The 15,761-nt window shown below is 38.9% G+C and overlaps 1 protein-coding gene across 1 annotated transcript in view; it reads right to left on the bottom strand.

Moving 5' to 3' along the window:
• Positions 1-13,696, bottom strand: part of LOC120775839 (uncharacterized protein DDB_G0283357-like) — an 83,883-nt gene extending 70,187 nt beyond the window's left edge. Inside the window, exon 1 of the mRNA XM_040106208.1 lies at positions 9,835-13,696. Within this exon, the coding sequence (XP_039962142.1) occupies positions 9,835-12,840 (3,006 nt within the window). The 5' untranslated portion in view covers positions 12,841-13,696. The remainder of the gene's footprint in view (positions 1-9,834) is intronic.
• Between the last annotated feature and the right edge of the window lie 2,065 nt (positions 13,697-15,761).

Below are 15,761 nucleotides of genomic sequence, written 5' to 3' on the forward strand. Positions count from 1 at the left end.
AACATATTTTTATGTGTCGTTGTGGCTTACGAAATTTTAATGCAATTTTTATAGCTTCTTTTATTGCATATGTTTTTACGACGTGGGCGTGAAAATTTCACTTAAGCTACAATTATTTTAACTTTTTCATTTCGGCTTATGATTTTGTAAATTTTTTGCAAAGAAACTCGGTAAATGTGTCGCTGAAATGTGTGTCATAACAAAGTGAAAATCAATTTATTTTTTATTATCTTTTTGAAGTTAAACTTGTCGGTATATAAAGTATGAGTCAACATTTGATATGAAAAGCTCGAAATGTTCAATTTTGTCGTGCGTTCATGATTGTATTAAGAAGGTATTGCTTTCCAAACTCGAATCAAAGTTCCAGGCAGTATAGTTAGCGTTCTAGCTAAGCAATGGTATCTGAAAATATTGTGTAATATATTTCTCAATTTTTATCTTTGCTTGCACCGTTGAATATTTTTTGAAAATTTTCCAAAATAAACTCTGGGGATTATCATTTGCTGATTAGTTGACTGGTATTTGAATCCACGGTTCTATTATTTTAGATTTAACCTGAACACGAATATAAATCCTGACCTTGAGGTACAGGCCTAACTTGGGCTACTGTGACGGCCAGAAGGTGGCGGAGAGTTGAACGGCCTCCAGATATGAAAGTTAACTGCGAATAACCAATAAGCAGTCCTCGACTAAGGCAACGGAGATGGAGAGTATAGCTTGAAAGGCTATATCTGCCTGACCAAGTCGCTGTGATGGAACGAACCGACATCGCCCATAACTTAATGTCGGGTCAAGAAAAATCCAGGGAGTGTCGGACTCAGATTGAGCAGCTTACTGGGAGGATGCGGCTGAACTAACCAACAATAAAGCGGAAATGGCAAACTTCCTACAAAACGGATACCACATTCTGAGCCCAGTGAGACTCTGGTGAAAACCTACTGGGAACGGTTCTTGGAATTGATACGTTGAAGCTGACAAACGTGGCATTCGACAACTATAGTAAGCGGAGTGAAATCTTGCTTAAATGACTTGTCGGTTAATGTTACGAATGCGCTCTTGTTCTCACTAAAGACCCGGCAAAGACTCAAAGTACGTTCAATGTTTGGCGCCATTGAGTTGGTGCTGCAATTTCCGGTTGAGCTTTGTTTCCGTTTAAAGCTGATCTGGCAGTGAACGTAGGCACCCATAAGGAAAGCTTAATGAATAACTGGAAAATACATGGCCGAAATAGATTTTGCTTTAAGTACACAAAGATTTCATGAACTACCAAGAAATAGTAATCTCGAGTGTTCAGTAAAGATAATCTATAGTAACCAGTATAGAGTAATCTAAGAAAATTCGGCATGGATCAATGCAAACGAATTTCGCCAGACAAACCAATAAAATGTTTGCGGTAAGAATGACAAACAAGACAATATTTAATTTGGTAGAAACTTTAATTAAAATACATCTTCACTTTCATTTCTGCATAATTGTTTTGGCGTCTGATAAGCATTTTTCCTAACACACTAAAGTATTCCTTATGGATGAGTTTATCATTTTTAGGTGGAAATTGTTGGCTGTTTGAGGAAAACTGTAGAGTAATGTCTTAAATAGACTAAGGTTTAAAGTCTATTTAAGACATAAAAGAGAATGATTTTTGGAAATTAAGAAAAAACAGTGATTCATCTTCCAGATTTCCGTACGTTTAATGGGTAAGTTGGATATTAAAACATTTGCTGAAGTACTGAATGTGATAAATGGATTTAATTAAGGATGTTTTTACGTAGCTTCCCGGTATTTTGAAATACCCGCAAATATTATGAAATTACTCCATCTGGGCATTGAAAGTCATACCTAACGAGCTTATAGTGAGAAACTTATAGTGTTTTCAGGTTGGAAGATATATAAAAAAATTAACTATATTTAGACAACATGGATATATTTGCAGCAAAACTCACTATTAGATGAAATTGGTCATAAAGGTTTTTATCTTTTTTTTTTAATCACACGGAGAGCAAAGAAAAAGATTACTTTTTGTTACGGCTGCTTCCTATTAGCATTATAATAAAAACTTTCCGAATAATTTCAAAAAATATTAATTTTATTAATAAACAACATTCATATACACACATGAACACACCAAAATCGGTTGATTCCCAATACTTTATCGACGAAATCGAATGAGAAATATGAAAAATGCGCACAGCCAGTGGAAAGGTGTGTCTGTCTGGCCAAAAGCGCTAACTGAAAAATTTAAAAACGAAAATTCCGGTCAGTTAGTCAGTTGTGCCACATGCCGCTGCCATTAGCACCTGGCTGCTGAAATAAGCTGCTTGTATTAAATTCATTAGAGCGAACGAGCGCTTGTCGCAGATACACGAAAAACTTTCAGGTGCGTAAATCACTGTGTGACAAGTTGGGAAGCGCACAATAAAATCGAGACCAACACAATTTGGATGTGGTGGATTTAACGCTTTCCACATACCAAAAAGCAAAACAAAAAACAAAAACTTAGCATTAACAAAAACACCTGTGGCTTAATAGCTCTTTTATGGAAGAGTTTGAGCGTGAAATAAAATAGGAAAACATTTAATTTGTGTTTTATTTTTTAATAGGATTAGTAGTATTGGAAGAATTTGGGCTATTTTCGATTGTCCCTTAGCTAATTTTATTAGGCATTTCGTTTAATACATTGTGACAAAAAAGTACCTGGATTCTTCGATCCACTGAAAACGGGTTCCATTCTGATGATTGTTAACTTGTTTGTATCATAAACTCATGCCTCATCGCTAGTTATAATGCTCTCCATGAACGAGGAATCGGAGGCTCGCACGATCAAGCATGTCCATAGATACTTGCTTAAGGTACTCTTTTTGAAAAAAATAAAGCTTTATCGGGATGAGTCGAGCAAGAACGTGTTTCATACCCAAAATATCCACCAAAATCAATCGAACGGACTCGCGAGAAACGTCGAGCTCTCTTGCTATCTCTCTAACACTTGCATGACGAGTACTACATCCTTAGCTTTCTAATATTTTCATCAGTTGAAGAAGTCGAAGGTCGTCCAGAGCAAGGCATGTCTTCTCTCGGTGTATAGGTGCGATCGGATTGCGCTATAAAGCGTTAGAAATATATTAATTCGAACTAAAAATAAGCCAATTTATGATACGCCATATTTTACATTATTTCTTCGATAAAAGCGAACTCGCAAGCCATTCGGATCAAAATGTGCTTAGTATTAATGGTTCTGATACAGATACATACTGCAGAGGCAATTCTGGTTTCGTCGATTCCATTCCGAAAAATTTAATGTCATAGATTTACCAGATAACGGGTAAACTGTTTAAGCAGTGTTTCAAGGTTTGAAATAATTTAAACAAGGCTAGGTGCAAATAAAAAAAAGTCGATCTAAGAGTGCCACAAAGAACCTCTTGAAGTGGAAGTGGATGATTTCTAGTAAAGAAAAGTAGATGAGTTACGATGTCAAGTGAAATTTCTCGTTGTTGAAACATGGTAAGCCGGCGCAAATGATGGCCAAGCCATGATTGTTGGTTAGAAAGGCTTTGTCATGTATTTGGTGGAATTGATAAAAGAACCATTTACTATGAGCTGTTCCGCTTCAACCAAATTCTTAATTCAGACTGTTCTGTCAATAATTAGATCGTCTGAAAGAAGTGATCGCCCAGAAATACGCAGCTTTGTCTAATAGGAGTGAAACTGTATTCTATCAGAGCAACTCTAGGCCATACACAATGATAGTCAGCCAGCAGAAGCTCCAGGAGGTTGGTTGGGAGCTTCTTACGCATACACCTTATAGTCTGAATCTGGCATCAAGTCTTTACGACCTGTTCCTGTCTATGACGACTAATTTTGCTGCAGAAAAATGATATTAAGACCATATACCTACATACCTACATATCTATATATCGGCTTAACATAATAGCAAAATCTGATTTTGAAGTCTTAGAGAAGCTTTTAAGTTTTTTTCTTGGAAAATTATTTCATTCTAGCAAATATTCGACTTTTGATAAACCAAGCAGTAGAGTGTGAATGTAAGTGAATACCTTTAGAACTTTGGGGCCTTTAGACCTTGTTCAAAAACTTATTAACCGTTTGGAGGTCGCTTGAAAGCTTGCAAGTACCTCCATCTGTCGAATAATATCAAGGTGCATATAAAGAAGAAGCAAAAAAGGAGAAGAAGCGCGGACAGGTATCTGCTGAAAATGCACATACATAAGTTGAGCATCATAAAAGTATGTATACACAGAGGTAAACGAATGAAGCTACAAAGAAATTATTTCTGGCAATTACCATGACTCACATATTCGGGATTTTACGATCAAAATACAAGCAATATTGTACTTTGATTGAGCAACCGCCAAACAAACCAATGACTGTGAGAAATAAAAACAGCTAAAAGCTTACAAGACATACGCAAGCACCTAAGCATCGCGCACACCCACACACACATGCGCATAAATTTCTACTTTCACCTGCGGCGCTGAAGAAAAATAAAACGTGACTTATTATGCAGCTAAACGAACGAAATAATAGATAAATAAAAAGTTTGAGAAAAACACCTAAGCAGAAATGCACACATATACATACATACTTGCGCACAGACACAATAATGCCTGCCTAAGCATTAGTTGGTTTTTTGTTGTTGTTCAATAAATGATTCGCATGCTTATCGAATGACTGTTGCTATTGTTGTTGCTGTAGCCAATGACCAGATAACTGCATTTTATTTAATTTAATTAATCATTTGAAAAAAAAAACACAGCAACAAAAACTTAAACGAAAATAATTAAATGAAATGTGAACGCTGGCAAATTTGACTGATGGCCGCGTGCGCAGATTTTATTGAGATATTGTAATACCGCACATTAACGCAGAAGCGGCGGAGGAGTAGATGGGTAAATAACGCAAAGCGATAATGCTGACTGTATGTGTGCTTAGTTGCATGTTGCAAGTGCAATCACACTTGCAGTCTCAGTTAAGTTTAGTCATTACAATGGCTATTTGTTAATTCATGTCTCTATATACATATATGCAACAACAAAAAAAGAAAAAAAAACTATACTATACTATATTATACCCTTCACAGCTAAAAAAAATTATTCACACAAGAACTCGATTTTGATAGATCAGTTTCTATGGCGGCTATATGCTATAGTGGTTCGATGTGAACAATTTTTTTTTTTAAATTATACCGTTAGCTCGGTTAGAAATACTGCCAAATTTCATGCAGATATCTCGTTAAATAAAGAAGTTTTCCATACAAGCACTTGATTTTGATGGATCTGTTTGTATGACAACTATATGTTATAGTGGTTCGATCGGAACAATTTCTTCGAAAGTTATGCCGTTACCTTGGATAGAGAACCGTACCAAATTTCACGACGATATCTCGTTATATAAAGCAGTTTTCCATATAAAGACTTGACTTTGATAGGCCAGTTTGTATGACAGCTATATACTTTAATGTTCCGATATCGGCCATTCTGACCAATAAACAGCTTCTTGGGGAGAAAAAGGCTAAAAACAAAGAACACACTTCGCCTATATTCAGACAGATATACTGTCAGGCGGACATGATTACCTAGCTATGGCTCATTACACTGAACATTTATATATATTTTTTATAGGGATCACCGACGTTTCCTTTGGGTATTATAAACTTATAAAGGCAGAAAAGATAAACTTAACATACTATGAACTGTTCAGGGTATAAAAATAACGGTGGCTGCGTCTGTGCAGCCTTATGAATTGCGCCTATACGAGCTGCAGCTGCTGAGCTCTTGCCTTGTGCACACTCAGACCTAGCCAAAGCACTGACAAGCACGTCAAGCTGTCAACAACAAACATGAGACACAACACATACATGCAAACATAGGATGTTGTTGTTGTGAGGCTGGGAAACTGATGCGCAAATATGCTTTTGTCAATACAGGTGCGCCTGTGTGTGCTCACAGCCTTCTGTTCGCCTTCTTTTAGTTTGAAAATAATTTAGGTGAACAAAACTGGAAAAAATATTGAAATTCCCCAGAATACAGTACATACACACACATGCACGCGTGCAGTAAGTGCGCTGGCGGGAGTTTAATGACACGCTGTCTAAGCTGTTGACTGATTGTCAAAGAGGTGTGTTGTCCTCGTTATCGTGCAACAATGCAAGCGCAGTCTGTCTGCGTGTACTTTATGCCAATATTTATGCTTAGTTTTTATTTATTTGCATACCAGCTGGCATTTTGGCACGTAAATGTTAGCGGATCGCTATACACACACATATATTCGCTTGTAGGCTTAAGCTATTTACGCGAAACAGTTTCTTATTTAACTTATTTTATGTGGCTATTAAATTTTAAATGCGTTTGCTGCTAATATTGTAAGCTATTTGCACATAAACTTTTGAAAAATTATGCACAAAGTAAATGCGGTGTTTTATGTTTCACTCTAAGAATGTTTTTTGTTAGATTTGTAGATGCCAACAATGTATTCGCGCCTCATTTGGCAATAGTCAACCTAGTGACCCGAAATAGCTTAGAAAAAGTGCATGTAGAAATCTTAAACTAAGGATACGAAGAGATCTTTTGATAAGTCAGTTTGTGTGGCAGCTGTATTTTATAGGGTTCGGCGAATATCCTCGTAGCTACATATATCCTCGTGGCAGGGCTATGGGCAAAACAGCTTTGCAACGTAGATTTACTACAGTCCGTGAAGACTCAGACCTCGAAAGCGTTGGAAGCATAAATACAATGGCCTTCTCCATTTGCTATGGTCTTCGGGAGATGCCAAAGGTGCTATGTGTAAACCCCAGTAAGGAGGGTTGAAAGCAAAAGCGACATACAAAGCAGCGGTGAAAGACCAACTGGACGAAGGAGGAAGAGGAAGGTTGGCTTGGTCTGCGGCAAAAATGGAGGAAGGCCGAGCATATTATGCATCGAGGCCGCAATCCTCGTTTTCGAGATTCGCAAGCCGGATCGAAAAAGTAATTGCAGCCAAACGGCAGTGGCACGTTGAAAGTCAAGCAACAGTGCCAGCGAAACGACCAAGGAAAACATACAAAGCAGTAAGGCCATACTTCAGACTCGATCAAGAGAAACCATCAACGTCCAGGGTGGCAGCGACGGCCAGCGACCCCTCACTGTTGTGGGTAAAGGAAGCGGTTTCGAAGCCGTAATTACATTTTATCTATATCGAAAGTGCAGGCTCTGATACCTCACAAGGTACAAGTGGAGTACGCACTGCGGCTGCTTAGCAGACAAATCCTGATGTGCCGATGGAAGATAGGAGGGTGTTGAAGGTTCTCAACTCTGGCAGGGAGAGGCGGAGCCTCCAACCCGACCCCACGAAGAGGGGAATAATGGATAACCTCAGGAAATATGGTAACTTGACTAAAGTCGCCGGCATGCTATACGTACTTCCCGAATGCAACAAATAGGGAAAGAACAGCTATTCTGGTAAAGAAAAATATACAGTCATATATTGATCTAGGTGTGTCTCTACTTAACTTTAGGTGCTTCGTACTTCCTCGTTTTCTGACCATAGATATGTCAGATTCCAAATAAGATTTTCAAACCTCAATAAAATGTAACCTTCAGGAATCTTAAGAATACTAACAGGGTCCATATAGGAGGAGGCCGAGTGGAGTGGCCGAGATAGCTAACAACACAAGAAACAATTTTCAAAATTCTTAGCCTTTATGAATGATCGCTAAATTTCATGTATTTACGAGAATTTGAATAATTTTTTTTTTACACTAACCTTTGGAAGATACATATGTATCTTATAATCAGAAGTTTAAAAAATTTCCCGAAGAAAATATTATATAACAAATTGAATTAAGTTATCAACTTTTCTAAGTATTCGAGCAATTTCCTTCCCTGAAAAAAATGTTGCCAGTGTTTTATAAACTCGTTTTCGAATTTTAAAATTGAATTAAGTTATCAACTTTTCAAGGTATTCGAGTAATTTCCTTCCCTGAAAAAAATTTTTGTCAGTGTTTTATAAACTCGTTTTCGAATTTACTCAGGTAAAATTTTTTAAAAGCTTTAAATTTAAATATGTCTCCATAATACTTTTAGTTGTGAATGCTTCCGGCATTTGCTAATTTTTTGCGTTGGTTAAATTTTAAAAAGTTAAAAGCATAAAAACAGAGTATTATTATTTTTTATCGAAAAATCCAACATTCCCCCCATACAGATTGTTAGGTTTTGTGAACAATTATCTAAAATACTAATCAATAGCACAAAATCATTACAAACCTTCGAAAATATGCCTGCGATTGAATCATTATAAATTCAAATACTACACACACATAATAAATTTGACTTCTTTTTAACATTCGAATTGTCAAGTGTGACGATATTTTTCTTTGACAAGCTTTTGACACTTCTCATTTACAATTCGTACAACATTTACCACGCATACGAACCTAAACCGCAAGCTTTGTTTTATTATTCATAGATTCATTTAAAAGTGTATTTAATTTGTACGCCCATCACTTCCGTCGATCTGCTCCAATTTTTTCCAATTTTTTATTCGAAAACACTTCGAAACGCCAAACAATGCATCAAAAGTCAACAAATATATTTCCATACAGACTATATACATATATGTATATACAAGTATATGCATGTGTATGTGCAAACTTGTAAATTTATGTACATAAATTTGACTGACGGCGAGTTTTGGTCTATGACAATTGTCTGCATTATTTTGCCACAAGGTTGTCAATCCTTTGTTTTGGCGGCAGTTTTATGTAGCAAATTGTTGTTCTTGTTTTAATTTTTCTTGACAGTCAGCTGTTGGTTCTGTCGGTTAGCTATTGTTTGCATGTGGTGCCTTTTCAAATTGAGTTGTGACATTATTTTATGTAAATTGTTGGCACCTTTTTATGGCAGACTCTGTGCACTGCGAGTGAATATATGGGGTGCTCTATGCACGTGAGAAAGTACTCGCATGTGGTATGACAGCTGCTGCAATCAGATAAATGTTAAGCTGAAGAAAATATGTGAGAATCTGCGTTTTTCGTAGAATACATGAAACTAAAGCTCGGCAGTGTGTGTTTGTATACTCGCATATGCATGTGTGGGAGAAGCTTGAAAGAGCGCGAGGAAACGCATGTGTTATTTAATTGAGTTGGTTTAAGTTGTGTTGTATGTGGGCAAAAAATAGTAAGACTTTGTTCACAATTCTAAATTTCTTAATTTGTTCTTTAAAATCTATGTAAGTCGTCCCTCTCAAAATAATCTCCTTGGACCCAATAGACTGTACCAATGTTTTTTCCATGGAGTCAGGCTATCGGACAGTTGAATCAAGTGAAAGAACACATTGTAACCCAGGAGCTGTACTAATCCTCTTTGATTTGATTGGGTTAAGCGAAGTGTTGTAATAACAAGAGATTGCAAAAGGGATCACGAGTCGTAGTGCAAACCTCAAAAGTTAATTTATCTAGCTATTTTGTACTTAATAAGAAGTATACTTGTTTGTTTTTGAAACATAAATAATAGATAATATTCATTTTCAATTTTCATTTCACGATAATTTTTTTCTTTTTTTCAATATTAAAAATATATAAGAATATTAATTTTTTGTTAAGGCAGAGTAAAAATTGTAGAAAGAATATAGGAAATAGATCTACTCGAAAAGCATGGAAGCCGAAAAAAAAAAGAATTAAGACGGAATACTAAATACTAGGTAACCCTAAAAATGAAGAGGTCACCCGTCAATTTGTCAGCAAATAAATCACCATGTCTTAAATAAATTTTGTTTACTCTTCGCCATCAGTGATTTCATAGACTCACGCTAACACACGCAAAATAAATTAGAACTGTTTGTCTCACTCACCTTCACATTCGGCTGCTGCAACTGCAAGAATGTGGCTATTCCATTGCGCACACGATTCTTGACGCCGCGCACCGTGCCCTTCGACGAACGTATAGTCGATGTGGCCGAACCGCAACGTATATCCTTGTAGCCGGCGAAGGCATCGTCGTGCAAGCTCTTCGTTTCGTATTCGGAGAGACTTTCAAGATCGCCACCGCCTAAACTGGCCGAACCACCACTAACACTACCACCATTAATACCACCAAGACCGCCAGTAATGTCGAAACTGCGGAAATTTTCGTGTTCCCGCACATGGAAATTGTAATATTTATCTGCTTCATATTTGCGCGGCATGGAGTTCATTTTCGTATCAACGAACGTACCGTTGTCCGCGTTTAAAACGAATGTTTTATTCGGCAGCGACGCGCGTTTATTGCTGTGACTACTATTAACGGTCATATTATTACCGTTACGTTCCTTTAAGAATTGCTTATGCTTCACATTAATATAATCATGCTCGTTGTTGTCAACCGGCGTAGCAGCTGTGGTCACATCACCCTCACCATCCGCATCACTGCCACCATCAACGCTGTTAGCACTGCCAGTATCACCATATTTCGCCTCAAAATCATTGGTGGGAAACTTGCGATCGCGTATGTCGCGCAACAAGGAATCCGGCAGAAAGGAGCCCAACATTTTGACGCAAGCCAAGGAAGCGGCGTTGCCCGTCGATTTGTGCGCTGTTGGCGAAACCGACGACTGGCGTATGAATTCGGTGGAGTGCAGTGAATCACAACTCAGCGAGGACGATTCGCTCTCCTCGCTATCGGTGAAACTGCCAGCGCGTGCGTGGTCGCCATTCGTATGCGACTTCGCAGTGCCGTTTGTCAAGTCCAACGCTGACTTCTTGGTGCTGCCATTTAGGCGTATTTTGGTCGCTTTCATGTGCAATTCCATTTTGGGTGCGCTACTGTTAACACCATTCTGTGTGACAGCGTTGAGTTTCTCGAGTGTGCCGAGAAACTTGTTCTGTGTGGTCGGTGCGCCGGGTGTTACATTACCATTACTCTCCAGATCGCTACCTGTGCCGCTGTCAAGTGTGTCGCAAGGTGAGAATTGACCACTGGATATAACATAGTACATATACGAAGGATGTGTGACATTTAAATCGGTAATGCTTGTGTTCGACGTGGCGTTCGTGTTGTTCGCGTGACCGTTACCATTAATATTGGCATTACCGTTAGCGTTACTGTTGCCGTTACCGTTTGCGATTGTGATCGCGCCTAACAAGTTTGTTGCGGCATTACCACCCGACGACACGGTTACCGCGCCCGTATTGAGAATCATTGATGTCGTCGTCGTTGCCAATGTGGCCGCTGTAGGCGTTGTAGCTGTAGGCTTTTGCACCATTTTCTGTACGTGGTTGCTCTTGTTGCGTTCGTTCGCGTATAATTCGTTCGCACTTTCACCCGTCGATGTTGCCTGCTTTGAGTCAATTATATGCACTGGAGCACTTTGTTGTGTTAATTCTTTAGTTTGATCTATTGCTGGGGCGTACTGTTGCTCGGGCGTATCTTGCACTTGTGCCTCGTTAAGGGTCACTACCGACACTTGTTTGTCATTCTTTTCATGCACTTCTTTCGGTTTTATTTGTATCTTCAACACATGTAATTTCGGTTCTAATATTTCTTTATTCAAATTCGAATCTTTATGATTTGTTGTTATTGGTTCAACACTGCGTCTGCGTGTGGCTGCGTCTGTTTCGGTCAGTGCACTTCCACAATCTGCTCTCGTTGCCGTTACTAGACTATTCACGCCGATCGCATTCGAATTCGCGTTCACGTCTGCACTTTCCAGCTGCTCTTGGACATCTGTATTGCAGAGACTATGGCCAGCCGCATGGCGATCGCGTTCGCTAACGCTCATCGCATTCGTACAGATATAATGTTCAAACGCGTTTTGACCATTTCCAATAGCACTAGTCATACAACTTTCGTCGCGATATATATTAGACGTCGCTGTCGGCGCAACAAGTGAACCAACTTGATCAGCATGCTGCTGGTCGGCATGAACGTCTTTAGCGCCGCGCTCATCATTATCGGCATGCCGATCATGTGCATCATCATCATCAGCATGATTATTATGTGCTTTGTTGTTGTTATTCTGCTCATCGCCATTGCACTTAATGATCATCGAGCCGCGCTGTTCATTAACATTCGTTTGTGCTGTCGGTTTCGTGTGTGTATTGTTGTTGCTGTTGCTCAGCTGCTCATTTTGACCATTTGTGCGCGCCATAATAACACCTGCGGCCGCCACATTTCTATTTACTTGCGATTTTCCAACATCACTTCCAACACCGTTAGCCAAACGGCCGACGTCGTTTCCATTCGTTTCGTGCACGTCTTCGTTGCTCACAACGCCGCCATCGCTGCGCTCGGTTTGACCATTATTGGCTTTTCCTCTTTCACTCACCACTTTCAACAGCAAGTGTGGAAAAGTTGGCACCGCCGTGGATGTTGTTATTTTCTGCTTGATTGTGGCGTAACTAGTTTTCTGGTCACTCTCGTACTCACCACTCTGTATGCGATACGAGTGACGTCGCTCATCATCGTCGTTCAACGTTTGCTCATGATTTGCTTTGATAAAACCGTCATCATTACTATTGTGGTTATCATTATTGTTGGTGCAATTATTATCGATACCGTTAACACCAATACGTGTTGTTGTAGTTGTTGCCACTAATTTACTTGGCTGCGGCTGCAGCTTAGTGAGCACTGTTCTAGTTACCGCCGTTGATGGTGTTGGTGCCATTTGTGTTTTCGTTGTTGTTGTATTTTGATAGATGGTGATCTTGGCCGTTTCGGTCATTTGTGTTGTTGGTCGCAATGTTTCTTTCTGACAATTGTTGACTGCGTGTGGTTGTTGTTTTTGTACTATTGTTGGTGTTGTTGCTGTATTCTGGTCAATTAGTATGGAGATGCCACGCGTTGTTGGCGTATTCGTGTTTATAACAGTTTTCGTTGCCATTATTGTTGTTGCGCCGCTTTGTTGGCCTGCTCTAATAGCTTAACATGTGATTACTAAAAATTGCTTGTGATTACCGCGCAGCTGATTACTTCTTTTGCGCTTCGGCTTTTGGCTCGGTTTTCTTGGTCTTGCACTATTTTCCTCACTTCGCGCTACACCGCGTTATTGTTGATCTTCGCTCAAACTCCGATCTCTTGGCGCATTTGTACTTATAAATGAGTATCTGCCTCCACTTCTTCGCTCTTCCGTGTTTGCTATTGCTACGTTTGCAACACCTCGACGCTTTGTGCTTGATTTGCAGCGCTCACTTTGTTCTTTTCCAAAGCAAATGTGATCTTCCTAAGCTTCGCTTTTGTTTCTATGGCTTTTGTCTGCAGTTTCGTTTTCTTTTTTTCGATCTCACTGCGCCGTGATTTGCAGTTATGCAACTTGTGGCGTGTAATATAATCGCTGTAACTCCCTAACAGTAGTTACTTGCACTGGGTGTACATTGAATGGTCTCTGGGCACTTGTCGGCGTTTACACGTTTCTACATGCACTTCCTGATTTGATGTCTTTATAATTTTCTTTTGTTGTCTTCATTGCACTTATTGTCATGCAGTCGCTGTAAGTAAGCCCTTTGCTTAGTCGTTATTTTAATGAAACTTAATTTTTTTCACTCGAACTTTTTTATCGCAACTTTATTTTGCATTAAAATTGCAATCGCAGCAGCAAAATTGCGCATTACTTTTAATTTTTCTATATTGTTTATTTCTTTATTTTCACTGCTTTTTTACTGGCAAACATTCGCTCGTATACTTTTGAGAAGTTTTTGTGTGAAAATTGCACTCCGTTTGAAGTTGAGTATTTTGCGATTTCGTAACTGTAAATAAATTAAAAATACAGAATTTAATGATATTTAGAAACGATTCTTTTAAAATTCATATTATATATTTTGCAATTTCTTTTAGTTTTCTAAGTAAAATTTAAACACCAAAATTTTCCAAACATAGTACATACTACATATATTTCTCTAACTCTTGCAGAACCCCCAGAGGTGATCTAGTGACTTATGCTGAGAGCATACTGAAATAATGGTGAGCATACCGACGATTCGAATTTATGTGTGCTCTACCCAATCCACAAAAAAGGAGACCTCACAATCTGCGCCAACTACCGTGGGGTAAGCCTCCTCAACATCGCATATAAGGTTCTATCGAGCGTACTGTGTGAAATATTAAAGTCCACCGTCAACAAACTGATTGGACCTTATCAGTGTGGCTTTAGAACTGGAAAATCAACAACTGGCCAGATATTCACAATACGCCAAATCTTGGAAAATACCCATGAAAAGAGGGCACACACCACCTTTTCGTTGATTTCAAAGCAGCCTTTGACAGCACGAAAATAAGCTGGCTTTATGTCTGAATTTGGTAACCCCGCAAAACGAATACGGCTGTGAAAACTGACGTTGAGCAATGCCAAAAGCTCTGTCAGGATCGGAAAGGACCTGTCAGAGCCGTTCGATACCCAACGACGTTTCAGACAAGGCGACTCGCTTTCGTACGACTTCTTCAATTTACTCCTGAAGAAAATAAACTGAGCTGCAGAACTGAATAGAGAAGTTACAATCTTCTATAAGAATGCTGGGTTACGTCGATAATATTAATATCCTTCGAAGTCGTAAATAATTTCGTCTATCAGCATTCACACCAACAAAAACGTCAGCCTCGAAATCCTGCGTAGAATAACTCTCGCCAACATGTGCTACTTTGGACTGAGTTAGCAATTGAGAAATAAAGCCCTCTCTCTATGAACAAAGACCAAACTCTAAAAGTCACTCATCATGCTCGTCCCGCTACATGGTACAGAGGCATGAATGATGACAACATCTAATGAGTCGGCGTTATGAATTATCGCGAGAAATGTTCTGCGCAAGATTTATAGTCCTTTGCATATTGGCAACGGCGCATACCGCAGTCGATTTAACGATGAGCTGTACGAGTTAAACGACGACATTGATTTAGTTCAGCGAATTAAGAGACAGCGGCTATACTGCATAGGTCATGTCGTCCGAATGGAGGAAAACACTCCACCTCTAAAAGTATTCAACGCAGTACCCGTCGGGGGAAGCAGAGGAAGAGGAAGACCTCCCGTCCTATGGAAAAACCAGGTGGAGAAGGACCTGGATTTGCTTGGAATCTCTTATTGGCGCCAAATTGCGAAAAGAAAAAACGATTGGTGCGCTGTTGTTAACTTTAACTATAATCACGTAAGCGGTATCTACGCCAATAAAGAAGAAGAAGTTTTTTTTTTATATTCGAGATAGTCAATGAGAATAATTCCACAAGATTCACAAAAATTCATAGCTTAAACCTTTCCGAGCGAATGTTGTGTTTTCGAGCGCTTTCTAAAATTCGTCCCTCTTTCACCGGGCAATAGCACTACGCCGAACAGCAGATTGAACTAAAATGTTACATTATATGCAGATTGCATCCATGATAGATTTAGCCAGAAAAGAGTCATCTCTGACAGATCTACGGTTCAGTGGCTAATATTAATAATTAAATTGCTTCAAGCTACTTTCTACGATAGCAACAAAAGCATGCGGCATTAAAAATCGATTTTACGTAAAAAAGTTGTATAAGGAAATTCAATCTAATTGAAATAAAAGCGCTCAAAAATAGTGTGCAAATCGCGAAAAACAATCTTTATAACCAATAAATTGTAATAAATTGTAGACTCAATAAGCAGAAGCTGCTAGAACCGGCAAAACTTGCCTTTAAAAATACCAAACAATTTAAAAATGTACATAATTTTAAATCAGCAGTTAATTTGCTGATGAGCACCAATCCACGGAGAAACAATTGTCATGCTAATGAGCCAAAACTCGGATGTAACCAAGCCAGCCAGTTGGGTTTCTCGGCAAATGCATAAATAAT

The sequence above is a fragment of the Bactrocera tryoni genome, chromosome 4 (assembly GCF_016617805.1).
Source record: "Bactrocera tryoni isolate S06 chromosome 4, CSIRO_BtryS06_freeze2, whole genome shotgun sequence".
In the NCBI taxonomy this organism is placed as follows: domain Eukaryota; kingdom Metazoa; phylum Arthropoda; class Insecta; order Diptera; family Tephritidae; genus Bactrocera; species Bactrocera tryoni.